This window comes from Schistocerca nitens, chromosome 4 (assembly GCF_023898315.1).
Source record: "Schistocerca nitens isolate TAMUIC-IGC-003100 chromosome 4, iqSchNite1.1, whole genome shotgun sequence".
NCBI lineage: Eukaryota > Metazoa > Arthropoda > Insecta > Orthoptera > Acrididae > Schistocerca > Schistocerca nitens.
Genome location: NC_064617.1, coordinates 218,868,252 through 218,883,880, shown reverse-complemented (window position 1 = coordinate 218,883,880; position 15,629 = coordinate 218,868,252). Strand labels below are relative to the sequence as shown.

General features: G+C 39.1%; 1 protein-coding gene across 5 annotated transcripts in view; it reads left to right on the top strand.

The window, feature by feature from the left end:
- Window positions 1-15,629, top strand: part of LOC126253457 (6-phosphofructo-2-kinase/fructose-2,6-bisphosphatase 2) — a 370,956-nt gene that overhangs the window by 336,395 nt on the left and 18,932 nt on the right. For all 5 annotated transcript variants that reach the window (XM_049954807.1, XM_049954811.1, XM_049954810.1 and 2 more), the window contains 2 exons: window positions 4,226-4,460; window positions 6,040-6,167. In XM_049954807.1, coding sequence (XP_049810764.1) covers window positions 4,226-4,460; window positions 6,040-6,167 — 363 coding nt within the window. The remainder of the gene's footprint in view (window positions 1-4,225; window positions 4,461-6,039; window positions 6,168-15,629) is intronic.

Sequence of the window (15,629 nt, the reverse complement as noted above, 5' to 3'; positions counted from 1 at the left end):
TATTACAAAGTAGTTCAGAGCTGTGGGTCAAAGAAGAAGCACTAGGACAAGTTGAAAGAGAAAATGAATAGTGACATAATAGCAATAAACAGGACTTTTTTAAAGAAAAAGAACAGATGAAATTCTCAATGATGGAAAGAGTAGGCAACGAGTGTCTCTTAATGGAAGAAAAAGATGAAAAATGACATATAAAAACAAAAATAAATAAAAGCTTAAAAAAGTAAAGGTATGAAAAAACAGTGGATGAAAAGTAGACAAAGTATAATTTTTTTTTTTGGGGGGGGGGAGGGGGGAGGGGAACTGAATGGAAAGGATTGGACAGATAATGTCAGGAGCTAATGAAGTAAGGTACTGCAAGTGGGTGGCTTAAGCACGGAAATGGGTGCCACGATCATGCACCTTATTTTACAAGATATATTGTACCTTAGGCTACTGAGTGTTAAAAGTAGGTTCTGTTTCGAATAATTTACATTGAGATTTTAGTGGTGATTATGCTGGAATAAAAATCTAAATTCCGGTTGCGTGCTCACTGAGCATGGTGATGCTGTGGTAAGACACTGGACTCATATTTGGGAGAACAGCATTTCAAATCCCTGTTTATCCAGATTTAGGTTTTGTATTATCTCCCTAAATTGCTTAAGGCAAATGCAGGTTAACTCCTTTGAAAGAGCATAGCCAATTTCCTTCCCTGTTATTCCCCAGTCGAATATGTTCTCTGCCTTTAGGAATCTCATTTCTGATGCCACATGAAACTCTAATCTTATTCCTTTCTAGATGCAGAACTCTCTCAATGTTTCTTTTTTTACAAGAATTAGAAAAATGAGGAAAGGAATAGATTCAGGAAGAGTATATGAATTGATTAAAATTGGTTTGGCTAACACAAAGTTGACCGAGCGAGATGGCGCAGTGGTTAGCATACTGGACTCGCATTCAGGAGGATGACGGTTCAATCCTGCGTCCGGCCATCCTGACTTAGGTTTTCCGTGATTTCCCTAAATCTTTTCAGGCAAATGCCAGGATCGTTCCTTTGAAAAGGGCACTGCTGGCTTCCTTAACCATCCTTCCCTAATCTGATGAGACCAATGACCTCGCAGTTTCTCTCCTCCCCCAAAACAGCCCAACCAACCCAACACAAAGATGGAGGAGAGGTGTAGTGGGTAGCATGTCTTTCAATTTAGGGTATGACTGTAGAAAGTTATAAGGCTGGCATAAAAGTTGGTTTATTTCAATCTGTGTACAGCAGTTGGTTAGATTGATGTCAGTATCAAAGAAGAGGGGATGTCATTTAGAAGATTAAATTTACAGTATCAAAGAAGAGGGGATGTCATTTAGAAGATTAAATGTACAGATGAATCCTCTGTGAAAGCAAATTAAGAGTTTACATGGTGAAAATATTGTCAGGTTCTTGCAACCAGATGAAATGCAGAGGGTTTCTGACTGTCTTCTCCATCTGATCCATGAAAAAGTTGGCAAAAGAGGATGTTCAAGTGGCTCCTATGACCTACACTATATCCATGTATTCAATAATTCTACCCCTCAAAACCAAAACAAAAGAGTTCTGATGAGTTTGGAATTTATGAAGGTGAGAAGTAAGGATGTCACAGTATTCCTTTCATGTGGTTAAAGGTCAAGAGCTGTTCAGCTAGAGATTAACCATGCACTTTGGGAAATCAAAAAAAGGAAAGTCCTGGATGAAATAACTGCAGTATGGAAATGATAGGCTCTTACACACCACATAGAGGAGGCATCGAATCATATAAAGGCACAATGAAAAAGAATGGTAGAAATGTTCAGCTTTCAGATAACACCCTTCATCAGAAGTAGAGAAACACACACACGAACACAGCCACTGTCGTATCTGGTCACCAAGGTGCTTAGTGCCAGGAGACGGCAGTTGTCCTGTGTATTTTCTTTCTATGTTTGATGAAAGATGTAGTCCAAAAGCTGAATTTTTCAAGCATTCTTTTTCATTGTGCCTGTATGTGACTCAATGCCTCCTCTGTGTGGTTAGTAGCACTCTATCCTTTCTTATTCATACACTGGGAAATATTGATGTAGAGAGAAGTCTGTTATTGGGTGCCCAGTAGGCAAAAAGTAAAAGTGGGAGAGGCATAGATTATGGAATATCTTATAGTCTTTGGTATTTGAATGAAGCTTTGGAGAACTGGTTGCAAATACTGATGAGCTAAAGCAGATCCCATCAAGAAGGAGAACAATGAGGTGTGCTGAATGAGTGAAGGTACACACCAACAGAAGACAAGGCAATGATATAAATTTCATCTCTATGCTGTGTTATCACTGTAATGCTATTCATGCTCATGACAGATAAATTTAATCCTGTAAATTAGGAAGAAAGATGCCACTTTGAAAATAGCTGCTGCCTCTTCAGTCGTACCATTTACAGGAGTTGGGCAGAAATATGGAAACACCACAAACACAACACATTACCATGGCTAATACAGTGTATGAAAACTGTTGACATTCAAAACAGCTTCCAGTCATCTCGGAATGGATAAATACAGTTTCTATATGGTTTCGAAGGGAATCCTATACCATTCTTCCTGCAAAATATAGGCAACTTCAGGTAACAATGATGGATGTGGATAGCGAACATGCATCCTCCTTTCCTAAGTACACCATGAAGGCTCAATAATATTGAGATATGTGACTGTGTAGGCCAGGGAGATGTGACAAATCATCCTCGCGCTCACAAAACTTGACCTGAACAATGCCAGCTCTGAGCAGAGGGGTTCTGTTGTCTTCAAACACAGCATCACCATTGGGGAACAAACATTGTATCCCAGGATGGAACTGCTCAGTAATGAGACCTTGCAGTGTAACCATAGGGCCCATGGAATACCACAGCATGGCTACCCGAATTGTCACCTAACCAAGACCATCTTCCACTCTTGGGATGCAAACTTGGTCAGAAGTTGGAGACAACGTGAAACAAGACATATCCTACCAAATGGCATTGTACCATTGCTCAATATTCCAGGTTTTATGGCATTGGCATAACATTTTCCAGTTATGGGCATTTGCATCACTGATGAGAGGTTTTGGAATTTCAGCTCACTCTACAATTCTCCACTTGCATAGTTCACTTTCTATTGTTTTGATGCTGGCAGGGTTCGCAAGTATGACATTCAGTTGTGAAGTAACTTTTGCAGCTGTCGTCCTCTTATTTTTTGCCACAATCATCTTCCATGACCATCCATCTCAATCAGTCAACAACACTTTTGTCCACATTGTGTCTTGGCAGATGATGTTTTTCAGCTTTCCCTATATGCTGTGTAAATCTTTGATACAGTGCCTCTTAAAACATCAACCACTTGGTCTACCTTGGCTACTGAAGCTCTCATCATACAAGGTCCAACAATTTGCCTATGTTTAAATTCTCTTAGTGCAAACACAATGCACACAGAACACTGTTATGACCACAACAGACACTTGCAATGTATTAAAGATACTGTATAGGTTCCGTTTGTGGTGTAATACAACATAGCAACCTGCAGGTTTGGTTAGCATTTGTATTTGTGTTCAGGCATGCATTTCTTGACGTGTTTTCATATTTTTGTCCAACGCCAGTAGCAGCCATTTTTCTGCTGTTGATAGCTTAGTATTACTTGATTACAATGGTATTCTTTTAAAAAATGAGTTTTATGTACTACAGTACATTACTACTAGTCACGCAGCTTTACAATGAGGCCCCCAGTACACACCAGTCCACACTGTTACTTTTCAGTCCTTGAATCTAAATATTTAGATATCTTTCAGAATAAGTGGTTCTTGAGCTAGGTTTTTATTTTTTATTTATTTATTTATTCTTTATTTATCTGTTATTTTTTTGAATTGGTAGATTCACAACTTCTTACATAACTCCATTCTGAACCATAGATAAGGAGGCAAGTCTGCATGAAAATTAACAGAATGCTTAGCTTTGTACATCTTTGGAAGAAGCTAAAACGTGGGCATGTAGCTTAAATGGAGTAATAAACTTCAGAAGCTTATTAAAGTCTTTTTAATTGTGTAGTGGAATTATAGTGACAGATGATATAAGTGGCCAAGACAGTTTTCTCTCCAGCTTGTTGACTAATGAAAAAAATCTTTTATATTTCATTGCAGTTCCATTGTAGTGATCATTTTTCATACAGATATTAGACAGAAAAAATTTTTTTGAACAATTGTAAAGCAAAATGATAAACTTATGTCACCTGTTCCGCAGGGAATTTGTGAAGAGATGACATATGAAGAAATAGCTGAGAAATACCCTGAAGACTTTGCTGCCCGTGACCAAAACAAATTTGGTTATCGCTACCCGAGGGGAGAATCTTATGAAGATCTGGTGGCACGGCTGGAACCGGTCATCATGGAATTGGAACGTCAGGGCAATGTCTTGGTTGTCAGTCATCAAGCTGTGTTACGCTGTTTGCTTGCTTATTTCCTTGACAAGTCAGCAGGTATGTTCTCAGCATAGAAGAAAATTCACTTTTCAGCATATTCATGTAACAATTATGTTAATTTTGCTGAAATTCTCTTTAAGAAACTGACATCTTTGAGTAACTGACAACACATACTTCCTTTTAAGTGTGTTCTTGGTTTTATCAAATTTTGAATAATCCAGTTTTCTTTATCTATTGTAGATGTAATCAAAGTGTTTCAGCTTATGTTGTTCCTGTACTACAGTATTTAATTTAGTTTCTAGCTGCTGCATTATCATCTGCAGCCTCAGTTTGATGTAGGTAGCGGTGTAAGTGAAATATTGATATGTTCTTTTGAAAGTGACCAAAACCTTAAAGCAACCAGTCAACAAAACAGTAGATTTGTTTCACTTCAAAGCTTTGCACGTAATAATTTTGTTTAAAGATATTTTATCTAACATGAATATCTCAACAGTTATAATGCTATACTGCTGCTGGTATCCTTTGACACTCTAGGACGTATTGGCTGTGGGTATTGTCCTTCCTTCCTGTTGTCATATCACACTTTCAACATTTTCTGCCATCTCATAGCGTGTAGCTAATCTAATATCATCACAATGGATTGCTAACACAAAAATGTTAGAAGGTAATAAAATAAAAATTATGCTTACCATACAAAACAATAACAGTGTAAGATAGCTGAAGAAAATGCAGAAAGATAAGACTAGCTTGATAAACTACACTGAAGGAAAGAATTCAATAAACAAATAAAATATTTGATAGAAATTCCACAGTCAGAAACTGTATAAATGATCACACAATTTCACAAGGATTTAATAGAGCCCCTGTAAAAATAATGTCAGCCTCCAAACTTGGGAATAAAGCTCAAAACTGGCTGATGAACATGCCAGCTAGAATATGTCTCATTCTTGTAAAGTCAAAGGTAGTTGCTTTGTCTGTCCTAGTGAAGATGTCAGTCATTGCTGTCACATGCCTTTAGCCCCTAAATTTATAACAGGGCATCTCTTCATATATTCTGGGTGATTATATTTCAAAATTCCAATGCAGTGGACATGAAAAATTTTGTTCAATATCACAGATCAATTCAAGTGAACGCTACAACATATAGTGAAACTTTGTACAAAATGTACTATGTTAAAAAGTAAAGAGGGTCTAACTATGTATGCAAAGATCTTCTGTGAACTGTGCAAAGTAGGAAAGAGATTATTAATAATATTGAAGCTGTGTGGGCATATCGTGTCATGCAAGGATAGCTTTGTTGATAAGAACACTGTCTGAAAATTGCATTGTTTTGGCTTTAAACCCTGCCCTGGCATACAATTTTAATCTGACAGGAAGTCACAAACCAGTGCATACTGCACTGCAGAGAGAAAGATTCACTCCAAAAGTCAAATATTGCCAGCATAAAAACAAAAGTTCAGTCAGGAAAAAATGGCATGCAGAAATCTTTAGTTTAATAGGTGTCACCTCTTTGACAAACTTGACTTTTTCGTTATTCACTGTAATTTTTTTCTTAAAGTGTTAAAGGATTCTGTTATCGTTTTGTCCAGCAAACCATATTTTGTGAATGATTAAATCAGTAATCTCATTTCAACAGATGAGCTACCGTACCTGCAAGTTCCTCTACATACAATCATTAAGCTGACACCAGTGGCATATGGATGCAAAGTTGAGCACATAAAGCTTCCCATTGATGCAGTTGACACACATCGTCCTAAACCGAAGGTAAGCATTAGTATTACTATTTTCATTTGTAATTTCCATTGCATTATGGTCATTGAATATTAATAATAATCTCTCGTCCAGAGAGTTCTTAGGCAGAACTATCTATCTCTTTCATTAAGTTTAGATGATATGTTATATGATCTCTTCCTTTGATATTTAATTTATGGAAATAACCATTTTTCTTTGCCATGTTTAAAAACAACATACATCACCACTTACTTTGAAAATAAATTGGCAATGATCAATGTACTGCCTGAAAAATGTACAAGTTAACTGGTACGGAAATCGCAGACTGTAAGAGTGTAAAGTGAAGGGTGAAATAAAATATCTTAGGTGAAGAGTTTTTTAAAAGAGAGAGAGAGAGAGAGAGAAAGAGAGAGAGAGAGAGAGAGGGGGGGGGGGATGAGCAATTCCAAGTTGAAATTCATGTGGCATTGTTAGCTAGGATATCCTGTAGGGTTCAGCCACCTACATCAGGGAGTCTTCCTTTACTCATATTAATTGAATAGCTTTTGTGGCTAAAATTTATGAAGGAGCAACCATACATTCCTCTGCACATTATAGATCACATTGTTGATGCCCCTATGCCGGGAAATATGAATTGCTGCTTTTTTTGTGTTTGCCTCATATTTTGATTTTGTTAGTGAAGTATACACTACTTTTGTGCTTGTTATGGGTAAATAGTTATAAATGAAATATGAAATGTTGGTTTGGTGGCAGACTGCATCATAGGCCTGCACAACATTTAGGTTTGGTTAGGTGACAGTTTGGTTGTGAGTTAGCAAAGCCAAAAAAATGTGAATATAGAATTGTATGTGTATATGAAGTCATTGTTGGGATGACAGACTGATCAGTACCATAGTCTGAAGTGTATATTAGTTGGGAAGATGATAAAATTATTTGACACAAACGGGTGAACAAATTGTAAATATGAATTAAACAATGGAAACTCCAGGTAGGTATGTTAGTAATGTAGATGTTAAAAGACACACACATAAAGCTTTCAGCCACAACCTTCATCATGAAAGGGTAAACATACACCATTCATACACACAAGTAAGCACACCTCATACGTGTATGACTGCCAACTCCAGCACTTGGAGCAGAATGCAGCTATCACATGGGATGCAAGCAGCAGTTTGGAGGGGGCCGATCTCCTCTCCACTCCTGTCTTCCACTCTCTTTGCTTGCCACCCTCTGCTAATGCACCTGCCCATATTTTCTCCGCTCCGTTTTTCCCCATCTCATTGCCCCACAATCTCCTGACACCGCACCTGTTGGCATTCTTGTCCCTGCATGCACCTCCAGACAGCATTCATGCCTCCACCCACCTGTTCACCACTATCCCTTCCCCTTCACCACCCCCTCCAGATTGCTGCTTGCATCCGGCGTAATAGCTGCATTCCGTTCCGAGCTGTGTGTATGAAGTGTGCTTGCTTGTGTGTATGAATGGTGCGTGTTTTCCTTGCTGATGAAGGCTGTGGCCAAAAGCTTTACCTAAGTGTCTTTTAATTGTGACTGTCTGCAACTTGTAGCAATCTGTCTTTCCCTACATTGTCATAAATATGAATTGTTAGAATTGTGCACACTAAAGATCACTATGAGCTACCCATATAGAATGATATCTTATTCCCCGTGTGTATACGTGTAACTGCTCCAGATAATGACATATTTTCCCTGACAATATGATTTGTTATTAATTTGAAGCTGTAATTGTATTAGGAACTTTCTGATGCTGAGAAATCAGCTGCCAGTTTGCCAACTTAGTTCTCATAACACTTGTGACAAACCATACCAGTATAAGCCTGAAAGTGAGTGTGTGTATTGCCCTTTGTAAACTTATGCCACTTTTCTTTTGTGACGTATGTTATGCCTTCAATGTGATTGTTTAATATAGTGACCATAATGACACTGCATGGAGTGTAGTGTTTGTGTTGCTTGTGATGGAAAAGGAAGGGAGAGTATGGAATCCTGTGCAACAATATACCCTGCTTGTTTCCTATAGCACTGAAGGGGGTCAACTAGCTTAGTGGGCCCTTGGGTACGGAGGGACATATGAATTAAAGTTAATGGACAAAACGAAAGACAAGGAAGAGAAAAAGCCATATGCCAGATGAAAATGGTGCAAGAACAACAGTATAGAATGTTGTCATTGTATTAGAAATTGTAGAGGTCTGGTATTTGGTCAAGGACTATGGTGTAAAGTTTGGTGATTAACAACTTTGTCACCCTTTCCATGTTTGCCACAGATTGGCTGTGAAACTATCTTCTTCCACCACCAAGACTCGACCTAGCTGTTTAGAGTCAAGCAACAAAGCACAGGTGTGAATTTGTGGCCTTGGGTACGGAGGGACATATGAATTAAAGTTAATGGACAAAACGAAAGACAAGGAAGAGAAAAAGCCATATGCCAGATGAAAATGGTGCAAGAACAAAACTTAGATGAAAAATGTTCAGAGAAGGAAACATTGTGTTCAGCATTTTTTTAGGCGATTGTTCCTACACAGAACTGATAGGGCACAAACATTGTAAGCAATAATACACATTCTCCAGTGAAACTACATTATTTATCCCATTTATTCTTTATTTGGGTGGTGATAAAGTAGTGCATACATGTAGTCATGTGAACAGTGGAAAAATTAATTGAATGGGGTAGTGCACTATTAAATAGTCCCAACCAGCCTGATTTAGATGAACGGTGGAATTGATCTGTCAGAGATCATAATTAGCAAGGGGATTAATCATCCAGTTTGTTGGTTGTTAGCTGACTGTCAAAGCTAACAAAAATGATACATATAAGATGGTTTGGTATTACTAGCTAATTACCATTCTCTTCTTCTTTTGTTTCACCCTCTTTGGGGAATGTTGGATCAATCATTTGTTTGTGTGTTGTTATTTTCTTTTTTGTGTGTTTTTCTTCTCAGTGACCAGTATTTCTTCATACTTTCCGCTCTTCTTTTCCTCCCTTTTTTCGAGATGTGTTTGGATTTTTGTGTAGATTTGTCTTGGAAATTTATATTTTCATCTTTAGTAATTAATTTAGCTGTTCAATTGATTAGTGACTTTTCTGAAATCTTTAGTTCTACTAGGTCTTTTTGAGTTTATTAAACTAGTTGGCTTTTGTTTTGTGGTCATGGAAAAAGTCAAAGATTTGTTTGTTTTATCTGTTAGAGTTCATTCCAAAAAGATCTGAAAGTTTTCCGGTTTTCTTGTAGAGAGTTTTATTTTTGATGTATACTATTTTACGAGGTGCATTCAAGTTCTAAGGCCTCCAATTTTTTTTCTCCGGACTGGAAAGAGATAGAAACATGTGCATTGTTTTAAAATGAGGCCGCATTCATTGTCAATACGCCCCAGAGATGGGAGCACTGTACGGCAGGTGGAATTTTACCGCCAGCGGCGAGAATGAGAACTGTTTTAAATACTTAAAATGGCGACGTTTTCCTTACTTGAACAGCGTGCAATCATTCGTTTTCTGAATTTGCGTGGTGTGAAACCAATTGAAATTCATCAACAGTTGAAGGAGACATGTGGTGATGGAGCTATGGATGTGTCGAAAGTGCGTTCGTGGGTGCGACAGTTTAATGAAGGCAGAACATCATGTGACAACAAACCGAAACAACCTCGGGCTCGCACAAGCCGGTCTGACGACATGATCGAGAAAGTGGAGAGAATTGTTTTGGGGGATTGCCGAATGACTGTTGAACAGATCGCCTCCAGAGTTGGCATTTGTGTAGGTTCTGTGCACACAATCCTGCATGACGACCTGAAAATGCGAAAAGTGTCATCCAGGTGGGTGCCACGAATGCTGACGGACGACCACATGGCTGCCCGTGTGGCATGTTGCCAAGCAATGTTGACGCGCAACGACAGCATGAATGGGACTTTCTTTTCGTTGGTTGTGACAATGGATGAGACGTGGATGCCATTTTTCAATCCAGAAACAAAGCACCAGTCAGCTCAGTGGAAGCACACAGATTCACCTCCACCAAAAAAATTTCGGGTAACCGCCAGTGCTGAAAAAATGATGGTGTCCATGTTCTGGGACAGCGAGGGCATAATCCTTACCCATTGTGTTCCAAAGGGCACTACGGTAACAGGTGCAGCCTACGAAAATGTTTTGAAGAACAAATTCCTTCCTGCACTGCAACAAAAACGGCCGGGAAGGGCTGCGCGTGTGCTGTTTCACCAAGACAATGCACCCGCACATCGAGCTAACGTTACGCAACAGTTTCTTCGTGATAACAACTTTGAAGTGATTCCTCATGCTCCCTACTCACCTGACCTGGCTCCTAGTGACTTTTGGCTTTTTCCAACAATGAAAGACACTCTCCGTGGCCGCACATTCACCAGCCGTGCTGCTATTGCCTCAGTGATTTTCCAGTGGTCAAAACAGACTCCTAAAGAAGCCTTCGCCGCTGCCATGGAATCATGGCGTCAGCGTTGTGAAAAATGTGTACATCTGCAGGGCGATTACGTCGAGAAGTAACGCCAGTTTCATCGATTTCGGGTGAGTAGTTAATTAGAAAAAAAATCGGAGGCCTTAGAACTTGAATGCACCTCGTATTATATCTTGGAATTTCGGTCCTATGATTTTTCTTAAAATTTTTCTTTCCTTTCTCTCAAGTTTCTCCATTTGACCTTTGAAGTTCATGTTTAGTGTTTCTGCTACATTCAGTGTTTCTGGCTCAGTTACTGTGTTGTAATGTGTAATTTTGGACCCCCATGAAAGGAATTTTGTGTTGTATGTATCTTTTGTTAGTTGGAAGGCCAGTTCAAGTTTATTTTTTGTGGATTTCATTGCTTTGCTTTCGCCGGCAATCCAACTAATCCATTGTCTTAAATATTTAAATTCTTTTACTATTTCAATCTTTTGTTCTTGGACTTTGAGGTGTTTACTTGAATTCTTGATGTTTCTCATGATCTTAGTTTTTTTGAAGCAGATGTGAAGATCTCTTTTAGCTGCTTGTTTATTTAGTTCAAGGATTTGCTCCTGTGCTTCTTCCATTGTTTTGGCAAACAGGGCCATATCATCTGCAAAGGCAATGCAGTTTACTTTAAGGTTCTTGTTTTTGCAACCTAATCTTATACCACTCTTTATATTTGTGTTCTATTCTCTGACTACTTTCTCAAGCACATAATTGAACAGCAATGGTGAGAGCCCATCCCCCTGTGTCATCCCCATTTTTATTTCGAAGGGATCTGATAGTTCACCTATGACTTTAACTTTTGAAAATGTATTTGTAAGTGTCGCTTTTATGATATTAGTTGTTTTCTTATCCAAACTCATTTCTTCCAGGGCTGCTAATGGAGATTCTATGTCAATCAAATCGTATGCTTTTTTGAAATCAATGAAGAAGATGACATATGTCTTTGCCCTTGATTTTTGGTATGTCATAATGTTTTTGAGGTTTTACGTTTGTTCCGAGCATGATCTGCCCTTTCTAAATCCTCCATGGTATTCCCTGATTTGCAGATCCAATGTTCAAAAGGACTTTAGAAAGAATCTTGTATGTTACATCCAGCAGTGATATTCCTCTATATTTGTTAGGTCTATCTTAAAGTCTTTCTGGTGGATAGGGTGGATGAGAGCTGTTCTTCATTCTGCAGGGATCTCTTCTTTTTTTCCAGATTTTATCGACAACACATTGAAGGGATGTAACTGCATTTTTGTCAGCACTTTTTCTCCATAGTTTGGCCACTGTTTGGTTTTCTCTGGACGCTTTGTTATTTTTCAGTTCTGAAATTACCTTTTGTAGTTCTTCAGTCATTGATGGTTCTGTATCCGGCTTCTCACTGTTATTTGGGATGGATTCAGATTTTTGAAGGATGGGTTCACAATTCAGGAGCTTCTCAAAGTAGCCTGCTAGTATCTTGCCGTTTTTCGTGTTATTGCGAGTGATGGTCCCATTTAAGTTTCAAAATTGGAATGTTCCCCTATATATATATATATATATATATATATATATATATATATATATATATATATATATATATGGGAAACATTCCACATGGGAAAAATATATCTAAAAACAAAGAAGATGTGACTTACCAAACGAAAGCGCTGGCAGGTTGATAGACACACAAACATACACACAAAATTCTAGCTTTCGAACCCCAAAAGTGCCCCACTTGTGACAGGATACTTTCCGGGACTGGATCAGACTCTGAATGTGGCTCTCCAGCAGGGATACAACTTCCTCAAATCCTGTCCTGAAATGAGATCCATCCTTCATGCAATCCTCCCCACTCCACCAAGAGTGTCTTTCCGCCGTCCACCTAACCTTCGTAACCTCTTAGTTCATCCCTATGAAATCCCCAAACCACCTTCCCTACCCTCTGGCTCCTACCCTTGTAACCGCCCCCGGTGTAAAACCTGTCCCATGCACCCTCCCACCACCACCTACTCCAGTGCTGTAACCCGTAAGGTGTACACGATCAAAGGCAGAGCCACGTTTGAAAGCACCCACGTGATTTACCAACTGACCTGCCTACACTGTGAAGCTTTCTATGTGGGAGTGACCAGCAACAAACTGTCCATTCACATGAATGGACACAGGCAGACAGTGTCTGTTGGTAATGAGGATCACCCTGTGGCTAAACATGCCTTGGTGCACAGCCAGCACATCTTGGCACAGTGTTACACCATCCGGGTTATCTAGATACTTCCCACTAACTTGTCAGAACTCCGGAGATGGGAACTTGCCCTTCAGTATATCCTCTCTTCTCATTACCCGCCAGGCCTCAACCTCCGCTAAATTCAAGTTGCTGCCGCTCATACCTCACCTGTCATTCAACAACATCTTTGCCTATGTACTTCCGCCTCGACTGACATCTCTGCCCAAACTCTTTGCCTTTACAAATGTCTGCTTGTGTCTGTGTATGTGCAGATGGATATGTGTGTGTATGCGAGTGTATACCTGTCCTTTTTTCCCCCTAAGGTAAGTCTTTCCGCTCCCGGGATTGGAATGACTCCTTACCCTCTCCCTTAAAAGCCACATCCTTTCGTCTTTCCCTCTCCTTCCCTCTTTCCTGATGAAGCAACCGTTGGTTGCGAAAGCTAGAATTTTGTGTGTATGTTTGTGTTTGTTTGGGTGACTATCAACCTGCCAGCACTTTCGTTTGGTAAGTCACATCTTTTTTGTGTATATATATATATATTCTTTACCAATCTGTGCATTAAAGTCTCGAAGAGAAATGATGATGTTTTTTTTTTTTTCTGGAATTTTCTGACTAATGTCATCTAGTTGGTTCCAAAGGGCTTCTACTTTTTCTTTGTTTTTCTTGTTATCTTCATTTATAGGGGCATCGGCATTGATGATTGTGTTGATTTTGTTTGTGCTTGTGAATGCAAGACTTCAGAGTTTTGGTGATGGGGAATCAGTCAACTGCTGAGTTCAAGATTTTTATAAAGGCTATTCTAAGATGTGGTACATTTTTCATCACTATATGTCCCACTCTCCCTTTGTATATTGTAAAACGTTTGGAGTCGAAGGTACCTGTATTGTGAGTATCATGTTTCTTGAATGGCTGCTATGAGTATGTTGTGATTCTTTTGCATATTCATAAGATGTTTTAGTTTTCCGGTCTTCAACAATGAGTTAACATTAAAAGTTGCTGAGTACTTTGGTTGTTTATGTTGAAATTTAGATGAGGTTCCAAGACACTCCGACTTGTCTTTGAGCATTGTTGCAGACTCCACAGAATCTGAATGTCTACTGATGTACACGTGGATCGTTCACCAGGGGTAAAATAGTTTACATCACACACTTCCACGATTGAAAAAAGTTGTTTTGGGAGTAGCCCGAGGGTCACAAGAAAATGAGATTGTGAGTTCTGAAGGTAGTTTTTCCCGTCATCATTGGGAACCTGAGTTTCCTCTTACACCTTTGGAAGCATTGACCAGGTTTCACGTAGTAAACTTAGACAGGGGCCACTACCTGGAGCAACCATAAAGAGCCAGATGGACCCGGGTTTATTTATGAGGTGTTACTCCTCCCCTTCCTCCTTCCTCGTCACTTGCAAGATGGCACCCTAGACTTGGGACTGGTAGTAGTGGAATTCTGATTACCATTATTGTCTACAGTTCTTTCAGTTTGATTATTAAAAAACGAGGGGTTAATGTTAGCTAACTGCCATTGCTGTCCACAGATCTTATAATCTACCTGTTCAGCTAAGATGAAGGTAATATGGTTTTGTTCAGGAACATATCAACACTGACCCAACAGATAGCTTACAAGATGTTAAGAAAGTTTGTTATTTTTAGAACTACTGTCTTATGTTTGTGCAGGCCTTTTCCATTTATGTAGTTTCTTAATCAGCAAACATAGGTGATGTTTTCCTCCATCAGATAAAAAGCTGTGATTGTGCCTGGAGAGAAATAGTAAGTAAGTAGCATAGTCAGTGTTTTAGGGCTGAATTTTCATTCTCCATGAGTGCACATCCTGTGAAACTCTTCTTATATGTCTGAAGAGCCAGCTTTAAGTGAGAAATCTAGGAATATATCACAGCCTTTAAAGTATCACTCCCAGAGGGATTGCAAGGACAAGACTAGATTAATTAACAGTGTGCACAGAGGTGTTTAAACAATTATTCTTCATATGCCCATTTGTGACTGGAACAGGAAGAAGCTATAATAACTGATTCAGTGCACCACTTCAGTGGTTTTCAGGGTGTGGATGTAGATGGCAAAATACAGAATAGTGAAGTTCCAATCACTTGAATCTGGTAGTTGTAAGGGTGGATCAGAAGACTTCATTTCTTGGCACTTCAGACTTGGCATTATTTTTGTGTGCACCCCATTGGTTATGATCTCATATCATCATTTATTCAAGCCTTCTCTTGATTGTTACTCACTAATCAGTTATCTACACTCTGTTTAAATGGCATACATATGCCAGTTCACATTAGTTGACAATTTCTCTTATTGGGAAGCCCCAAAAGTTATGATAATTATCCTGCAGGATTTTAACTGTGCATATTATCTGGTGAATGTCTAATGTCTTAGAGACATTTCATGACGGACGCAGCTGGCACAATAGGAACTTCCTCTACCAAGCACGTTAGAGTTGTTTGTGGAGTATGGATATACACTGGTGTGCAAAATTAAAGCAAAAAATGGAAATTTTGCAAGGTTGTGTTTATTTCACCACAAAACAGTATGCGTAGACAAAAGTATTATTCAGTTTTTTTCCACCTTAGCAGATTTGCACACACATTCTGACATCTGGTTAATGTTCTCAGTATGGGATGTGACCACCTCTGGCCCCAATACAGGCCTGAAAATGGTAGAACATGCTGTGAACGATGTCATCAATCTCATGTTGAGGCAATAATGTCCATTCTTTCTGCAGAGCTGCTCACAAGTCTTTGAGAGTGGTTGGTGGATGCTGATGTGATGCAACCCATCTTCCTAGTGCGTCCCAGACAGGCTCTGTGCGATTCAAATCGGGAGGGCGAGCA